This window comes from Notamacropus eugenii, chromosome 4 (genome assembly GCF_028372415.1).
Source record: "Notamacropus eugenii isolate mMacEug1 chromosome 4, mMacEug1.pri_v2, whole genome shotgun sequence".
NCBI classification, from domain to species: Eukaryota; Metazoa; Chordata; class Mammalia; order Diprotodontia; family Macropodidae; genus Notamacropus; species Notamacropus eugenii.
Genome location: NC_092875.1, coordinates 290,190,037 through 290,207,951, shown reverse-complemented (window position 1 = coordinate 290,207,951; position 17,915 = coordinate 290,190,037). Strand labels below are relative to the sequence as shown.

The 17,915-nt window shown below is 37.5% G+C and overlaps 1 protein-coding gene across 4 annotated transcripts in view; it reads left to right on the top strand.

Moving 5' to 3' along the window:
- The window catches only part of SLCO5A1 (solute carrier organic anion transporter family member 5A1), a 395,111-nt gene that overhangs the window by 292,746 nt on the left and 84,450 nt on the right, over positions 1-17,915 (top strand). For 3 of the 4 annotated variants that reach the window (XM_072604803.1, XM_072604804.1, XM_072604806.1), the window contains one exon: positions 378-510. The exons of the other annotated variant lie outside the window; for it this stretch is intronic. In XM_072604803.1, the coding sequence (XP_072460904.1) occupies positions 378-510 (133 nt within the window). The remainder of the gene's footprint in view (positions 1-377; positions 511-17,915) is intronic. 4 annotated transcript variants of the gene reach the window in all.

The following is a 17,915-nucleotide window of genomic DNA, read 5'->3' as shown; positions in this document are numbered from 1 at the left end:
ATATACTCATTAAATTATTAGATAGCACCCTTAGAGATTTTCAGAAGGATATTTTTGGGGTTTGGCTAAGTAGTCAATTTGCCTTGTTGACCTTTTTTTTTAGACTAATTGCCATACCCTCACCCCCATTCCGTATCCTAAGGATTTCTAAGAGGACTATAGTCATTAATTTGTTAAATACATGGGTAAGACTTAGAACAGAAGTACTAACGCCTGTCAAAGTCTTCCAGACTGCCAGTCATTGAAGGACCTTTGCTGGCTCATGGACTGTGATGGTGACATATGTCTACTATAATTTTTGGCTGACTTAGAAAAATAGCAAAACTTTCACGAAATAAATTGCTGTAGTTCATGATTTTCCCCTTCTATTTTCTCAGCCATCATGTATGTCATGGGAGCACTTGGTCCTGCAGCAGGATATTTATTAGGTGGAGTTCTTATTGGTTTTTATGTTGATCCCAGAATGCCCGTTCATCTTGACCAGAATGACCCTCGTTTCATTGGAAACTGGTAAGAAATAATTTTTTCCCCCTAATTCACTGTTATGCTGATAGGAGGGATTGCATGTGCTCTTGTAGCACTGCATAGGAAAACCCTCCAAATGGACAGATTGGCGATATCACTCATAATGTGATATCTCACAAGTGATCTGTAGCACTGGGGGCTTGTCCTTAAACAGCAGAGTGGTGTGGGATCACTTGGCAGCATTTGCACCTGCATGGCTCTCTCCACTTGAGTGCCCCTTCCCCTTTCACCATCTTCCTATTGTGCCTCTTTATACTCTATCCCACCTCCCTTAATTATTTCTGTTCCTTCTCGATTGTCTCCCTTCTGTTACTCTCTACCAAACCTTTCCGTTACCCACTTCCTTGTGATTGCTTTTCCTGGTAACCTTTTATTCCTTCTCCATACTAGAAATTGGCAGCCTACAAGCAGATAGTAGCTATGTTAGGAGCAGCACTTTGCCCAAGCCTTGCGGAACTTAAGCAAGTCTAACATTTAAGACTTGACAGAGTCAAGTCTTCAGTGGAGGTGGTAGCTTTACAAGGGTTCTCCAGAGGCCTTTGAGGTTTTATAGAAAGCCTAGAGCTGAGACACAATGGTGGGCTCCATTGTGGTTTGTAAGAAGTAGTGTTAGAGTTTATAATTTTGAACTCATTTCGTAGAAGCCTCTTGGATTTGGACCAGAACTCTGATCCTGCCTCTCACACTCATTAGGTGTGTAATCACAGGCAGGTCACTTAACCTCTCCAAGGCTCAGTTTCCTTATGTGTAAACTGGGAATAGTAATAATATCTGTGGCATATATCTCATAGGATTGTTAGAGGCTCAAGTGAGATAGTGAAAAGGACTTTGTAAATGTTAAAGCTGATATGTGTCTATTATTAGAGGTCACAGAACAGATGTCCATTAGTTAAAAATCATTTCCTATTGAAAAGTAGGAACAAAATAGGAAAATCTGTGATAAATACTATGTTAGTTACTGTGTAAAGGCCAAATGCTTATTTTGTGTGGAATAATAACCTGAATGCTAACCTGACACTTGTGAAGTTATTAGAATGGTAACATTTAACACTTTCTATCTTCAAAGTACTTTACAAGTATTAATTAATCTGCACAACACTTCTTATTTTCACTCCTTTTATAAGCCATGCACTTTGAAGATGAAAGAACCCAGTAATAAAAAGCCACATTCATTATTAAAGTTCAAGAAATATTATCTCAGTGTTTACAAATGGGGAAGCTCTTAGAAGTCCAGTCGGTGACTTAGCTTAAACAGGAAGTTAGAGTTACTCCGCAGGTTAAGGCAGGAAGATGGTTTATCTTTTAACTCACAGTAAAACTTTTGGTTTCAGTCTTGATCTCTCACTCCCTTCTAACTACCCAATTGGATTATTGTGAGAATTACATTGCTAAAGAATTAATCGATGAATACGTATTTATTAAACACTTCCTGTGTGCCAGCACTGTGCCAGACCCTAGGGACACAGATGTAATAAATAAAATAATCCTTAGTCTCAAGGAGTTTAGACTTTAGGAGATTTTACTTTGGGGAGGAAGGGAGTTACGCTGGACTTCCCCTGCAGCTAAAATTTGGTAGGGAAAGGAATGGAGTTTCTTTGAGGACAGGGTAAGAGGTAGAAAGAAGGCTCAAGTTGGAAGGGTTGGAAAGCACTGCCTTTCCCAGATGCTCCAGTGGCAGGATTTAAGAATGGGGTCTGTGAAGGCAGTACGCAAATTTCCAAACTGACTGATCAGTCTGGTGAGTCATCTCGGGGAGAGACTTCAGAGAAGAAAGCCTAGGTCTAAGCAGAACCAATCTGTATCAAACAGGAAGATGGATCCTGAGATATTGAGCCCAGGCTGTGGTTTGGGGTGTGGGTTGGATTTAGTGATGAAAAAGGGTTCTCACATCTGAGCTTTAGAAGTAATAATAGTATCAGGAGCAGGAGGAGGAGGGACTAGGTCCCTCAACTGAGAATGTCTTAGGAAGACCCTAAAGCATAACATTGATTCATAGCATCATAGGAGTTTCCTTGGGCTGTGTGGAACCACATCTGGATACATCTGCTGCTGCCCCAACCATCATCAGGTCATTGATTTTCTTTTTAAAAAATATGTTGAATTGAAAAATCTGTCACCTGCATTGATGTCACAGTTTTCTCATAGTAGAATTTTTTCCAAATGGAAAGTTTAAGATTTTCTTTTTTTTTTTAAAAGAGGAAAACAAAGTGAGGCAGTTGCTAAAGTGTTGTATTGCCCTATTCACATTTTAATGACATGATTTTTCCAGTCCTTTTTTTTAATGTCTAAGGGCTTTGGGAGACACTTTATATATTGCTTTAAGTTTCATTAGGTTTTCATCTTGTCTCTCTAGAGATTCGCTTTCATGGATATATTTTATTTATCTTACGGAAATCTTGCAGCTTCCTGTAAAACTCTACTTTTTTTCTTTACCCTCCAATAAAAAGTCATATTTCTTCCAAAATGCAAATAAGTATTTGTTCAAGTGTGCCAGGTTCTTTTTAATACTTGATTTAGGTATACCAAATTTGCATTAAAGTACAATGAATTATTTAATTTGTCAATTAAACAGATTACTTAACTAAATTAGCAACATTTTGCTTAATTCTGGATATATATTATAACTGGAGAACTGACAGGTGAATGACGGAAGAGCTGTTGTCATATTAATGAGATAATGTTCTAATATGAAGGATGAAAAATATATTGATTTCAAGTGACAATGCAAAAATACTGGCTGAACTTTTGTCTCAGAAATGAAATGTATGATGGTGAAATTCAATATACTTTGGAAATCCAATCATATTATCATTTACTGAAGGCATTTATGCTTCTAACAAAGCCAGAAAACTTTAGTTCAAATAACCAAAAGATTAGCATTTGCAGTAGAACCTTTAATTCAATTTTAATATTAATTTAATGTTTAATTTAATTTATTTATATTTTAAATTATATTTAATTTAATTTAATATTTTATGTTTAATTAAATTAAAATTTAATATTTTAAAAAACCCTCTGGATTTCATCAGGTAACAGTACTCCCTGTACTGATATAGGCAACGCTCCCTTTATACCTCACTAGAGTGCCTTCATGATCTGCTATGGCTAAAAGTAATTCATCAGGTAATGGCCAACCTTCTGGTGGTGAGGCTCTCTGAATTAAGCAAGGCTACTTCTTTGGTGGCAGACACATATTCTGTAACTGGGCTGCAGTCACAGTCTTGCTGGCTTGTTAGGATCTGTTAGAGTTTATACCACATTGCCAGAACCTTCAAGAACTCAGAGTCATTTTGACTGTACAATGAAGCATTAGAGATGGCTTTTAGTGAAGGAACTAGTAGCCTAATAAATGAATTTGCTGATTAGCTAGCACCATGAGTAATCTTCTATCTTTTTCTTTTTTTTTTTTTTTTATTTAGGACATATTCAGGAAAAACATTTTTTACCCAGTATTATGGGAATGAATTTTTCAGATGATTGACACTACTCTCTCCTGGTTTGACGTCTTTCTACTATCTTATCCCTCCTCTGTCTTCATTGTCTCATTTCCTATATTACACTTTCTAACTGTAGATGTTTTCCAACATTCTGTCCTCTTTTCCCTTTGCTTTCTTTCTCTTAGTAACCCCATCAACTCCCGTGGGTCTAATTATCATTTATATAGAGATGACTCACAGATACCCCCCCCCACATGCACACACGCATACACACACATGTGTGCATGTGAGTACACACATGCACATGAACATGCACACAGCCCCAGGTTTTGCTTTGAGCTTTGGTCCCTAGCATTACCTATTTCCTATTGAACATCTCAAACTATATTTCCTGGAGTCATATATTTATGTGGGTAAATTTTACGTGAGTAAATAATTTAATTCTTTAAAATTCTGTACAGTATAGTTACTTGGAAAGTGGCTTCCTTCGAAGAAAAAATGAAGTAGGAGTCATAAAGCTTGAGTTGTATTTCTAACTTTACCATTTGCTGTGACTCAGGCCAACTTACTTAATCATTCCTGAGTCTTAGTTTCCTCTTATGGAAAATAGGAAGAAGAACCATTCCTGGGTTGTTATGAAGCTCAAATGAGTTAAAAAATACTTAAAATGTAAAGAGCTATAAAATGTAAAATAATCATCATCATCGTCATCTAGTGAGAACTTTGGATAGAGGAGAGGACTAGGCATTTATCATGTTGAATCTTCAAGGGCAGAGGATAGAATTCGACATGGTGTCCGAAAACCTGGAGGTATAGAGTGAGGAGAAATAAAAGCTTATTATAAGATCTAACTTCAGTTTAGAAAGAAGTTGTGTGTAAGAAATAAAAAAGTGTTAATCACAGAATCATAGCATGGGAATAGACCTCAGAAATTTAGTCCTACCTCTTTCTGACCAGTAATATACAAAGAGAATCATACAGTTTGGCGATTTACTCTTCTACGTATACCCCAGATCTTAGACTTCTTTCAAGGTCCATTTCAAGACCAGTTCAGAGTCCAGATCCCAAAAAGAGAAAATCCAAAACAAAATTTTGGAGCAATAGTTACATCATCAGAATAAGTGTATAGTCTTCCAAAGTGACTACTTTGAGGATGACAACAGTTTTCTTGTGGATGTGTATATATTCTTTTATTTTAAAATCAGTTGCTTTATTGCATATAATGTAAACCTTATATGATGTATATCACACTATTGCTTATACTGTACTGTTTGTTCCAAAAGTCTTAGAGCAGTTTTAAGCTATGACAACTTAAAATTAGATAACCTTTGTATTGCCCTGGAGTTGTTTTCCGAGCAGTTTCATATTTGTTCATTCTTTTTCCAGTTTGGAAATTTTACTTTCTTTGTGTTTTTCCTAGCATCTAGCAAAGGGATATAGACAGAAGAGGTTGTTTTTCAGTCATTTCACTAGTGTCTGACTCTTTGTGACCACATTTGGGATTTTCTTGGCAAAGGTCCTGGAGTGGTCTGCTGTTTGCTTTCCCAGCTCATTTCACAGATGAAGAAATTAGATATTATAATCAGGATTAAGTGACTTGCATAGGGTCATGCAACTATTAATTGTCTAAGACCAGATTTGAACTTATGAAGATAATGAGTCTTCTTTATTTCAAGCCCAGTGCTCTATCCACTTTACTTGCTCCACAGACATATAGTTAGCAATTGCTTAATAAAATTAAGCAATAATTTAATAAAATTAATTTTTGCAGAAAATGTCATAAAAAAGAACAGTGATTATGAAATTGAGGATGAGAGAGTAGAATAAGTATATTTGGGAGTGGTTCTGGAATACTTTGAATAATTTGAAGTAGATTGGACTTTTATTTTTAGAATTTTAGGTCAGTAAGGTACTGTGTGTATCTCAGTACACCTTGTTGAATATCAGGAACTTACATGCTAGAATTTTATCGCAATCAGTAACATTGTTTTGCCCATCTTCACAAAGACCATTACAGGCATTTTTCGAAGAAATGAAGGGAATTTTACATCCCTGTACAGTGCTAATCTAAAATGGATAACACTGACCATTCACCAATGAACGAAGTAAATGAAGTTATTTGACAGGAACTATATAGTGACGTATTGGATTTTCAAAATGAAAAGTTAAATATTCTTGGTATTTAAGTGTCTCATTGGCATGCAATATGACTGTGTTTGGAGGTGGGTGGGATGGATGTCCCCACATCAATTTAAGTGAGGCCCGGAAGAAGAATTAGGGTTTTGAGGTTATGTGGGAGGCATCATTAAATGAATCTTTCTGAGGAAAAAAAAGGAATCATGAACTCCCCTGTGTTACAATGGCACCAAGTTATTTGAAGTAAATCTGTTGAAAAGGGTGAAAGAAATCATAATTACCTTCTGACTTGTTTTTTGAAATTTGAATTTGGAATTCTAACAAATCATCCTATTGGTGGTTGGGGTGGGGAAAATGAAAGAAGAAAAAAGTGTGTAAAAATTCTAAAGAAAATCTGCCCATTTTGGAACAGTAATATCTCATTTTTCCCCCTGCTGCTCCCAACTGAGAGGCAGCATGGTACAGTGGGAGCAATAAAAGCTCTGTTGTTGGAGGCTCTAGTTTTAAATCCATTTTTTCATTCACTATCTGTGTTACCTTAAAGAACTCACTTAATCACTCTAGTCTACAGTTTCCTTAACAACAAAATCAAGGTGTTGGAATAGATAGACTGGAAGGTCCCTTCCATCTCTAAATCAATATGATTCTAGTTCTTTGGTACCATAGTTCCTCTTTCTCTCTTCTCACTCTGTCATACCTCAGTTGTTCCATGTAGAATCCAGGACCAAGTAAGCCAGTTGGAAGAAGACTCAACAGACTTACTGGACTAGAGATGCTCCATTGATGGCACACTTTGCCTTTTGGCTAAAACAGTGCTTTTGTTGCTATATGGGCCAAGTGATCTCAGTTCTAGACTTCCTTCATCAATTATTTATTATTTGACTAGTCTGTGCAAAGCACTGTTTTACACCAGGGGAGATGAAAATACAATGAAGATATGATTCTTGTCCTTATGGAGCTATGTATGGGACAGAGAACTATGCAATGACTATAGAATATGCAAATCACAATCACAGTGCTTACTATACAATTTAAAAGTTTACTAGAAAGGTGCAAAATGGTATTCAATATCTAAGGAAAGAAAAGATATATATGAGCGTGAGGAGAATAGAGAACACTTCATGGGAATTGGAGCTTTTGAGCTGGTCCTTGAAGAATGCTGTGTATTTCAACAGACTGGGGGATAGAGTATCCAGGTATAAGGAACAAGATAAGCACAAGTTTAAAGATAGGAAAATGTTGAGCATATATGAGGGAAGGGATAGTTTAGATGGAGAATTGAAAGGATGACTCTCAGGTGAAGCAGCAAAGTAGGAAGGTACCAGGTGGTGGAGAACTCAGAAAGAGAAAACAGTATGACCAAGAAGTGTTGGAGGTTCCTGAGGCTAATACCAGGAATTGGGGTTGGGGAGCGATCAAGTCCTCCTTTCCATTTCCTGACATTTAGTAGCTCCTTATTTTTAAATAAATAGTCAATCAATAAAAATGTTTCTTAGGCATTTACTTTGTATAAGTACAGACTAATAAAAGTGAAGGTTTATAGAGCATTTTGAGGTATACAGAGTACTTTTATTGTATTATCTGAGTTATGTGGTAAATCTTACCTTGTGCCACTAAAAGGTGAAGGTAATATTCAACACAAAATTCCCATATATTCCATTGAAATTTACTGAAGAATATGATTTGTGAGAAAGCTGAATTATAGCTGGCTTGGGTCCTGGATGCATAGCGAGTGTTTGAGAATATGAATACTACTCATGACCTCTCTGGTACTTCCGGATGAAGGACACTCTCCTGTGAGCATCTAGAGTTTCTTCTTCTACTACACCAGCTTTTTCAGTGTTGAAACAAGTGCCAGTATCCATGTGAGGTTCACATAGCAGAAGGTGATCTGAGGCCAGATTACTTCTGCTTAGATTGCAAAAAGTTCTGATTGTGACATGCCTCATTATTGATAAGGTTGTTGCTCTCTGAGTGCTCCTAATTGGTTTGGTAGCACATGCCTGAACTTGTGGACAGTCTTTTAGGTATCCAGGGTACCTAAATACCTGGCATAATGGATTGCCTTTTCCACACTTATGATTAGCCTTTGGCCTTGGCATATATTCCAGATTCTTAGCAGCCATAGACAGACGCTTGTTTTCTGAGAGGAAACTGATGGGTTAGTTCATATAGTTCATTGGATCAGAGATTAAGGGCTAGAAAGACCTTTGAAGTCATCTAGTCCAATCCTCTCATTTTACAAATTGAGGAAAACTGATACCCAGAGAAATTAATCACACAAGTGGTTGAGCTGGGATTTGAACCCAGATCCTTTGGTTGCAAATTGAGTTCTATTTCTACCATTTCATGCTGCCTTCTCCTTTGGTTTACCTAAAAATGTTGGGAAGTGGTGGTTATCTCAAAATGGTCCATTTATTCAGCTGGAATGCTAAGAAACATCCTGAATATGACCTTGATTGAAACTTCTGTTATCCTACAGTAAGAAAGCAAGACCAATGACAGAAATTAGAAGAAAAAAAAACCTGTTGCAATTTGGGGTTATAAGCAACTATGCATCACATGGAACTCAACTCTCTTACCATACAAATTACAATACAATCATTCTTCTTCCTCTTCCCGCACATCCTCATTCTCCTTCACACCATTTTTAATAGGAAAGTTTCTTTTGCTTAGAAGTGTCCCAATATGGGAGATGCACTTGCAGTTTTAGCATTTATAGTAAGTATTAATAATATAATAGTAATACAGGCTTGATCCCCCTCCTTAGCCTCATCTTTACAATAAATCAAGCCTATCAAGGCTTTTATTAAATGCCTACTGTGTGTCAGATACTATTATATGCACCAGCGATACAAATACAAAGGAGTAAACAATCTCTACTTTAAAAGAGCTTATCTTCGACAAGTGTGTTTGTGTGCATATTCATGTATATGTATATATATACACATACCTGCATATGCATACATATATTTGTGTATGTGTGTATATGTATATATATGATTATATATGTATACATATGTATCTATTGTGTATGTGTATATAATATGGTTATATATGTATATGTATGCATGTATTATAATACCCATATGTTTAGCTTCTGGAAAATCCCTTCCCTGGGAGGGGCGGAGCCAAGATGACAGAGTGGAAAGACACACATACACTAGCTCTGAACCCACAGCCCATAAAATATCTGTAAAGAAGAACTCCCAACAAATTCTGGAGCAGCAGAAACCACAGAACAATGGAGTGGAGGAGATTTCTGTTCCAGAGAGCCCTGAAAACCTCTTGCAAAAGGTCCGTCATGCCTGGACCTGGAGCTGAGCCCAGCCCCACCTTGGCTGCGCGGCACCGAGCAGGCTTGAGGGACAGAATCTCCAGCGGCCATGCAGGTCCCTCCACCCACGGGCCCCAAAGGTTGATGAGAGGGTCTTCTTGGCTTGCTGAGAGGGTTGGGGGGTCCCCCCATAACTCAGGCCCCCTCGGGAGCAGCAGCAGAGGCAGCAGCAAACCGGGGCTCCCCAAGCAGGCAGGAGCTCAGATCCATTGTTGAAGGTCTCCACATAAACCCCCTGAGGGAACTGAGCCCAGTGAGGCGGCCCTGCCCCCATCTGAGCAGCTGAACTTAATCTAACACTGAATAGCAGCCCTGCCCCTGCCAAAAGCCCTGAGGCTGGGAAGCAGCATTTGAATCTCAGACCCCAAGCGCTGGGAGGATCTGGAGGCAAAGTGGGTGTGAAGAGAATACTCAGAAGTCAAGTCACTGGCTGGGAAAATGCCCAGAAAAGGGAAAAAAAATAAGACTATAGAAGGTTACTTTCTTGGTGAACAGGTATTTCCTCCCTTCCTTTCTGATGAGGAAGAACAATGCTTACCATCAGGGAAAGACACAGCAGTCAAGGCTTCTGTATCCCGGCCCACTCAATGGGCTCAGGCCATGGAAGAGCTCAAAAAGGATTTTGAAAATCAAGTTAGAGAGGTGGAGGAAAAACTGGGAAGAGAAATGAGAGAGGTGAAAGAAAAGCATGAAAAGCAGGTCCACAGCCTGCTAAAGGAGACCCCAAAAAATGCTGAAGAAAATAGCACCTTGAAAAATAGGCTAACTCAACTGGCAAAACAGGTTCAAAAAGCCAATGAGGAGAAGAATGCTTTCAAAAGCAGAATTAGCCAAATGGAAAGGAGGTTCAAAAGCTCACTGAAGAAAATAGTTCTTTAAAAATTAGAATGGAACAGATGGAGGCTAATGACTTTATGAGAAACCAAGAAATCACAGAACAAAACCAAAAGAATGAAAAAATGGAACATAATGTGAAATATCTCATTGGAAAAACAACTGACCTGGAAAATAGATCCAGGAGAGACAATTTAAAAATTATGGGACTACCTGAAAGCCATGATCAAAAAAAGAGCCTAGACATCATCTTTCATGAAATTATCAAGGAAAACTGCCCTGAGATTCTAGAACCAGAGGGCAAAATAAGTATTCAAGGAATCCACAGAACACCACCTGAAAGAGATCCAAAAAGAGAAACTCCTAGGAACATTGTGGCCAAATCCCAGAGTTCCCAGGTCAAGGAGAAAATATTGCAAGCAGCTAGAAAGAAACAATTCAAGTATTGTGGAAATATAATCAGGATAACACAAGATCTAGCAGCTTCTACATTAAGGGATTGAAGGGTGTGGAATAGGATATTCCAGAAGTCAAAGGAACTAGGACTAAAACCAAGAATCACCTACCCAGCAAAACTGAGTATAATACTTCAGGGAAAAAATGGTCTTTCAATGAAAAAGAGGACTTTCAAGCATTTTTGATGAAAAGACCAGAGCTGATAAGAAAATTTGACTTTCAAACACAAGAATGAAGAGAAGCATGAAAAGGTAAACAGCAAAGAGAAGTCATAAGGGACTTACTAAAGTTGAACTGTTTACATTCCTACATGGAAAATCCCTTTCCTGGTACTGCTTTGATCAGAGCATTCCCTCTCTCTCATCTAGTCCTCAGTGATTTTTTTTCAACAACCAGTGATTTTTTTTTTTGACAATCGTTGACATCACAGGTCCAAATGTTACTGATATATGAATTTTTAAAAATAGATTCTATTGATATCTTTTGTTTTTATGTCATCCATATTCCCATAACCCTTCTAGAAAGTCATGACAAAGATTAAAAAAAAGAAATAGTAGAATAAGAGAAAAAATACTTATAAAAATTAGCATTATAGACAATATTCTCTACCTGTGAACTCTGTCGCCTCTATAAAAAAGCAGGGAGAGATATTTTTTTCTATGTCTTCTTTGGAGTGATCCTATATCAGTACATATGTATATATAGAATAAATACAAAGGGTTAAATACAAGATAGTTTGGGAAAGAAGGCACTAGCAGCTGGGGGTGAGGGGTTAGGAAAAGCTTACTAGAGGAGGTAGTATAGTTTTACAGATTGGCATGATGGTGCATGCCTGCAATCCCTCGCTACTAGAGGAGGCTAAAGGCTGGTGAATTACTTGAGTCTGAGAGTTCTTAAAGTAAGAGAATGATTCTATGAAGTAGAACAGGATTAAGTGATCTGCCCAAGGTCACATAACTACTAAGTGTCTGAAGCTGGATTTGAACCCAGATTTTCCTGACTTTAGGCCCAGCACTATCCATTGTGATATCCATTGTCCCAGGTCTCTTATTTCTGTTTTTCTTTCCTTTTTTTTTGAAAAATCTTTGTCATTGCTTTCTCAAAGGTTGATGGGAATCTGGATAGTATAAAAATGAAAGATATTAATATAATCTATTTTTAAAATTCATATGTCATTAACATTTGTACCTATGAGGTCAATGGTAGTCAAAAGAAATCACTGGTTGTTGAAAAAAGATCAGCTAGGACTAGATGAGAGAGAAAGAATGCTCTCATCAAAGGGGTGTACCAGGGCAGTGATGTTCTGGAAGCCAGATGGCAAATTGTTGAGGGGTGGGAGGAGAGGATATAGAGAGAAGCAGTATAGACAGCTTTTTTTTTCAGGGAGATTGGTTGAGAGGGAGGAGAGATTTAGGATGATAACTCAAGGGTGTAGTGAAGTTTCTTTAAGGATGGGAGAGTCTTGGGCATGTTTGAAGGCAGTAAGAAAGAAGCCACTAGAGAGAGAAGTTTAAGGGTCAAGAGAGAGGGAACTATTGAGGTTTACTTGATTTAGATTGAGGTTGGCCTTGGCAGGGAGAAGGAATGACATTGTCAGAGACTGAAGGGAAGGAGAAGAGTGTGTGTGTGTGTGTGTGTGTGTGTGTGTGTGTGTGTGTGTGTGTGTGTGTAGGGGGTGATGTCAAGAAATTTTGATATGAAGAGAATGATAGATTAGGGAACTTGTGCAGAATGTCCTCAGTTTCCTGAGTCACGTAAGAGGATTATTTATAAGTAATTTCCATTGGTAGAAATTAATACATCACTCTAAAAAAAATATAAGAAGGCATTCTTAGCTACTCCTTTGCATAGGCCACAAGGTCTATAGGGAGGGAACATTGTATAGAAAGTGAGGTCCTTTTCTCTTGATGTATTTTTTTATCTGATTCCATTTTTCTTTTCTTGAAAAATCTTTGGATCTCTATGAAGAACGAGGGGAGATTAGAGGAAATCTAGGTGATAGAAAAACAAATGTCAGTGAAATCTGTTAAAAATAAATTATATTAATATATCAATAGTACCTGGACTTAGGAGGTCAATCACAGTCAAAATAAATCACTAGTTAGTGAAAATGAAACACCTGGGACAAGTAAAGAGAAAAGGAAAGGTCAGCTAGATAGGAGGACCAGGAAAGTGGTGTTACAGAAGCCAGACATAAGGGAATTAATGAAGACTATGCTCAATCCTGGAGGAATCTGGGGATAGAGGAGGTTGGGGTGGACAGATACTGGTCTTTGCAAGATTTTGATGGTGGAAGGAGTGAAATGTGAGAGAGAAGACCAGGCATAGGCTACATGAGGGAGAGCTAGAGGGAGGAAAAAATTCTGAGAGTAGCAGAGGTAAATGTTTCTTAAAACTTTTACTACTGCTATCTTTGTTAATTCTGGACTCTGTTGTGCTAAGTGTAAATCAATAGGATAAACTGCTCAGCAAATGTAGGTGGGAACTAATCCTTGCTATAACTGCTCTGTAATACGTTGGATTGGGAGGAAGTTGATTTGGCTCATCAAGATTTTGTGACTTTTTATCAAAATACAGTTGATGAATCATCACACAGATGAACACAGTGAGCTTCCAAAGTGGAAAGCTGAGGATATTACTGTTAAAATTATATAGGTAGCTTTATTCTGCTTAGAAATGAGAATTTCCATTTGGAATCTCTATTTTCTTTTTTTATACTATGATCACATATATGCACACACATTCCTATTGTAAGGTTTATAGATGTCATGTTTGAATCTTATTTCCTTTTTTCCCTGAGGTCTATAAAGTAAATGCTCCTATATTTCTCCTTAACTGTTTCTGGTCTTTATGATAGATCCTTCTAAACCTTTTAAAGGACTCCTTCTGGTACACATCTCTGTTAGTATTTTATCAGTTGAAATGAGAGAAGGGAAGATTTTCTCCACTGTAGAAAATTTAAGAATTACTTTGTGTTTTTATCTTAATTTCATTACATGAAACAAAAGTGCTTCCTATTCAATTTTTGGCTAAAATGATATTTACATAATGAGCCTCCTTTGGATTATGTGATAATCATTTTATGAACAGATAGTACGTTTTGTATGTTAAAATTGGCTGTGTCTAGTGTGTGCAACTGTTTCCTGTATTCTTTTCTTGGGGTCATATGGTTAGCATATATAACTTAGAGAGAAAAGGAGGAAGGTATAGTGAAGTCTCCCTCCTACCAAAACAAAACAGGACAATTTTCCCCTCCCACTGTTTAAAGTGTTTGTGTCTCTTGGTTCATTTTTAGCCTTATTAAATCTATGACTCCAGAGCCCAATCACAATCTGAAAAATGTCAGCAATGTAACTTAACTATCAACAATGTTCTTTTAATGATATGGTTTTGGAGCTGGGCATGGTGCTACATGTCTGTAGTCTCTGCTCCCAGAGGAGGCTAAGGCTGTTGGATTGCTTGAATTGGAAAGTTTTGAGGTACACTAGGTCTAAAGCCGATTATTGGAGGTCCATAGTAAGTATGTCAGCAATACGATGATCCTCTAGGCAAGGGCAACCAGGCTGCTTAAGAAGGGGCAAAGCAGGTCAGAGCAGAAATGAAGCAGGTCAAAACTGCTATGTTGACCCCAGTGATGTTGGACCCATGAGTGGTCACTGCATTTCCAGTCTGGGTGAAATAGTGAAACTCAGTCTCAAAAAAAATTTGTTTTTGATTTCCAGTTGTCTAAGAAGTTCTAGTAGTCTCAGACTTAATTTGAAACTTTCAGTCAATTAACAGGCATTTATTAGGTGCCTACTATGTGACAGACACTGTTTTAGGCATTGAGAATACAAAGATGAAGACAAATTAGTCTCTGTCTTCAAAGAGCTTACGTGCTATGTTGGAAATAACACATTCACATATAAAGTAATACTCTATATAATTATAAACTTTTAAAGTGTGTGCACCATTTTGAAAATGTAATCTCATACATTCGGCTATGAAATTTAAATATCAGCAACTTTTCTAGGAATTTTCTTTACAGATACAGATTTTTTTCAAAATGCCTAATTATGGTGTGCAAGGAACCCTAGGTTCTTAAAGATTATATAAAGAGACCGTAAGCTTTAGCATGTTCTATCTTGTTGGAAAGACTTAAAGTATAGTTGGGGTAACGGATTGAGACAACTGAGAGCCAACCTAGCTAAATTAGAAGAAGCTCATTACTTAATTTGCTCCTAGGTGATGAGTTCTTTGACATGATAACTGGTAAAACAAGGAACAACTTAAAAATATTCTTCATTCTACGTGACCTCCTTCTACACTAGCATCTGAAGGAGCATTGAAAGGAATAGAAAGTGCTAAGAATCACACAGTTTTTAGACCATTCCAAATTTGGATGGCTCTTTCTATGGAGGATCATGGGAGAACATGGATGAGAATCTAACAGGACAAGACATGGATGGGTTGTGATTTTCATCAGTTGAGGGAGTGCCCATATTAGATGAGACCACAGACTTGTTGAAGCATTTTTGAAGTGGCTAGCAGAATCCCAGAACCAAGAGTGACTGACAGAGGGAGTTTATGATAGAGATAAGGTGAGAAGTGGTTAGGTTTCTAAATTTGCATATGTATTTCCTCTAGGTGATCCACTCTCATAATTAGAATGTATCTTCAGATACATTAAAGCAGATCAAAGATAAAATGTCTGGGGCTGACCTAAGAGTTTTTTTTTCTTTTCTTTTGCATGCAAGTATGGCATTATTAATAGAATGCGAAAGGCTTGGGTTTGAATTTTACAGACATTGACTGTGAGCTAATGGCTAAGATAGCTTTTCTGTGCTGCAGTTTCCTCATTTATATAGGGGATAGGGAGTAGGCTTGGACCTAGGATTTCACTAGTATAGAGATCCTCCTGGATGATAAAACTCTATCAGTGCGGGTTGGCACCTTCTATGAAATTTAAATTCTTAAAAAAGTTGCCTGGTGCATGAGTGGTTAAGTGACTTACCCAGAGTCACACAGCTAGTATGTGCCAGAGGCAGGACTCGAATTCAGATCTTTCTGACTTCAAGGCTAGTCTAATAATAATATTCTAAACAGGGTTGTTGATAGTGAAGCACTTTGGCAAACTTAAAAGCGCTACGTAAATGTGAGTTCTTATTATTTTATGTGAAACAGGGAGATATTGAGAAATGAGTTAAAGAACAAGCATTTCACAAATGCCTGCCAAATGCCAGGCACTATGCTAGAAGTTGGGGGTACAGAAAAAATGAGTCTTTCAAAGATTTTGCATTACATCAGAGGAGAAAATATGTGCACGTATAAATACATGCAAAATAAATACATATATGAAAAATTCAAAGCAAGTTGGTTTTTGGTTTTTTTTTTAATGTGTGGGGAAGGAAGTATTAGCAACTGGGAGATGGAGATAAATACAGAAAACTGGAATTTTCTCTTTCCTTTATAGTAAGAGACAGAGTTTTGTGGTAAAACAGAAGTTTGGATTTGAAGTTAGGACATGAGTATTCAAATCCAGGCTCTGACACTTAGCTTAGCAACCATGACCAGCTTTACCTCTCTGCGTCTCAGTTTCCTCATCTTTGAAATGAGTCTAAGAATATTTGTGCTACTTTTCCCCAGGAATATGGCAAGGATTAAAAGAGACAATAAACATAAAGTGCCTTGTAAACCTTAGATTTAATTCTGTATAACTGTGAGTTCTGAGATCTTCTGTGTATATCTTGGTGTTCCTTATACAGCGTCTACTGAAGGAAAGAAAGGGGGTTAGGGGATGGAACTTTGGATAGCATTTTCCTTATTGGAGGAATATGATTCAGGGGTACCAGACCTGTTGACAATTTTTATATATGAATAATAAGTAATAGACAAAGAGGCTGAGAACGCCTGGCTCTTGGGAGACATGAATGAGGAGTTCATGAAGGAGCTGAGATCAGATCTTATGTATTTACACTCCAGTGAATACCTGATATAACTTTTATTATGAAAGCTTTATGACCTTTTATAGCTATGTAACTTCCTCACGCTTGTTATTTTTATCTCCCAAGTTTCTCTGTAGTTACTTAAAGCAAAATCCCTTAGGAAGTCTCAGAAGGGCTTGCACAGGCGCAGGAGAATAGGGGAGAAGTTGGGAATCATATTTCACTTCTGCAGAAGCGGACTGGTGAGGAGAAAAGCTTTAGTCACAAGGAAGAGATGTAGTGATAAACAGAAGAGAGTAGGCAGGCCAGTTCTTAAGACCTGTAAGTAAGAGAGAAGGGGAGGGATGGGAGGGATGTTGATGGTGATGAGAGAAATGTTGGCCCAGAGATAAGTCTGTAGGAACAAATGGAAGGTGAATGAGTTTCCTGCATATCATTGTGGCATTATACTTGTATTTTAGACTCCTGTGACTATACTTATGATACCAGTAGAGTAGATACTTCTTGAGGGCAAAGATTGTCTCACTTTTATATTTGTATATAAATGTGTATTTGTATATTTAGCACAGTGCCTGGCACATAGTAAGTGATAAAGGATTGATTGAAAGAGGAACTTACTAGGGGAATTTTGTGTATTAAAAAACAACAACTCCTTCTTAATGAATATAAGAATTTGTGGCTGCAGCATGGTGATATTCAGTTTATATATAGACAGAATCTAAATCCTCTCCAGTCTTTGAGGCCTACCTCCAATCCTTTGCCATCCATGAAGCTTTTCAGTATACTGCAGCTTGTGCTAATTCCTCCTTTGCTGAGGTGCATTGGTATTTATAATTTCCAGTGGCAGAGTGGATAGAATATTGTACTTGAGGTTGGGAAGGCCTGAATTTAAATTCTGCCCCAGATTCTTGTTAGCTGGGTGACCCTGAGAAAACTTACTCATTTTCTCTTAAGCCTTGTTTTCCTCAACTGTAAAATAGGAAGAACAACAACTCTGTTTTAAGGATCAGATAAAATGCCATTATGTAAGTTTATTTCTGGAAACCTTAAAGCATTATAGAAATACTAGCTTATTGTTGCTGTTTTACCTTGCACATTCTAACACTTCATCATAGACTATACCCTTTTCACTGTTTCAGGTAAATTTTTTTAAACTGTGTTAACTTCCTTGAGGGAAGGGCCCACACCCCACACTTTTTTTTTTGTATTCTCCAAAGTACACAGGAAATACTCAACATATTCCTCTTAATCAAAATAAAAAACTTA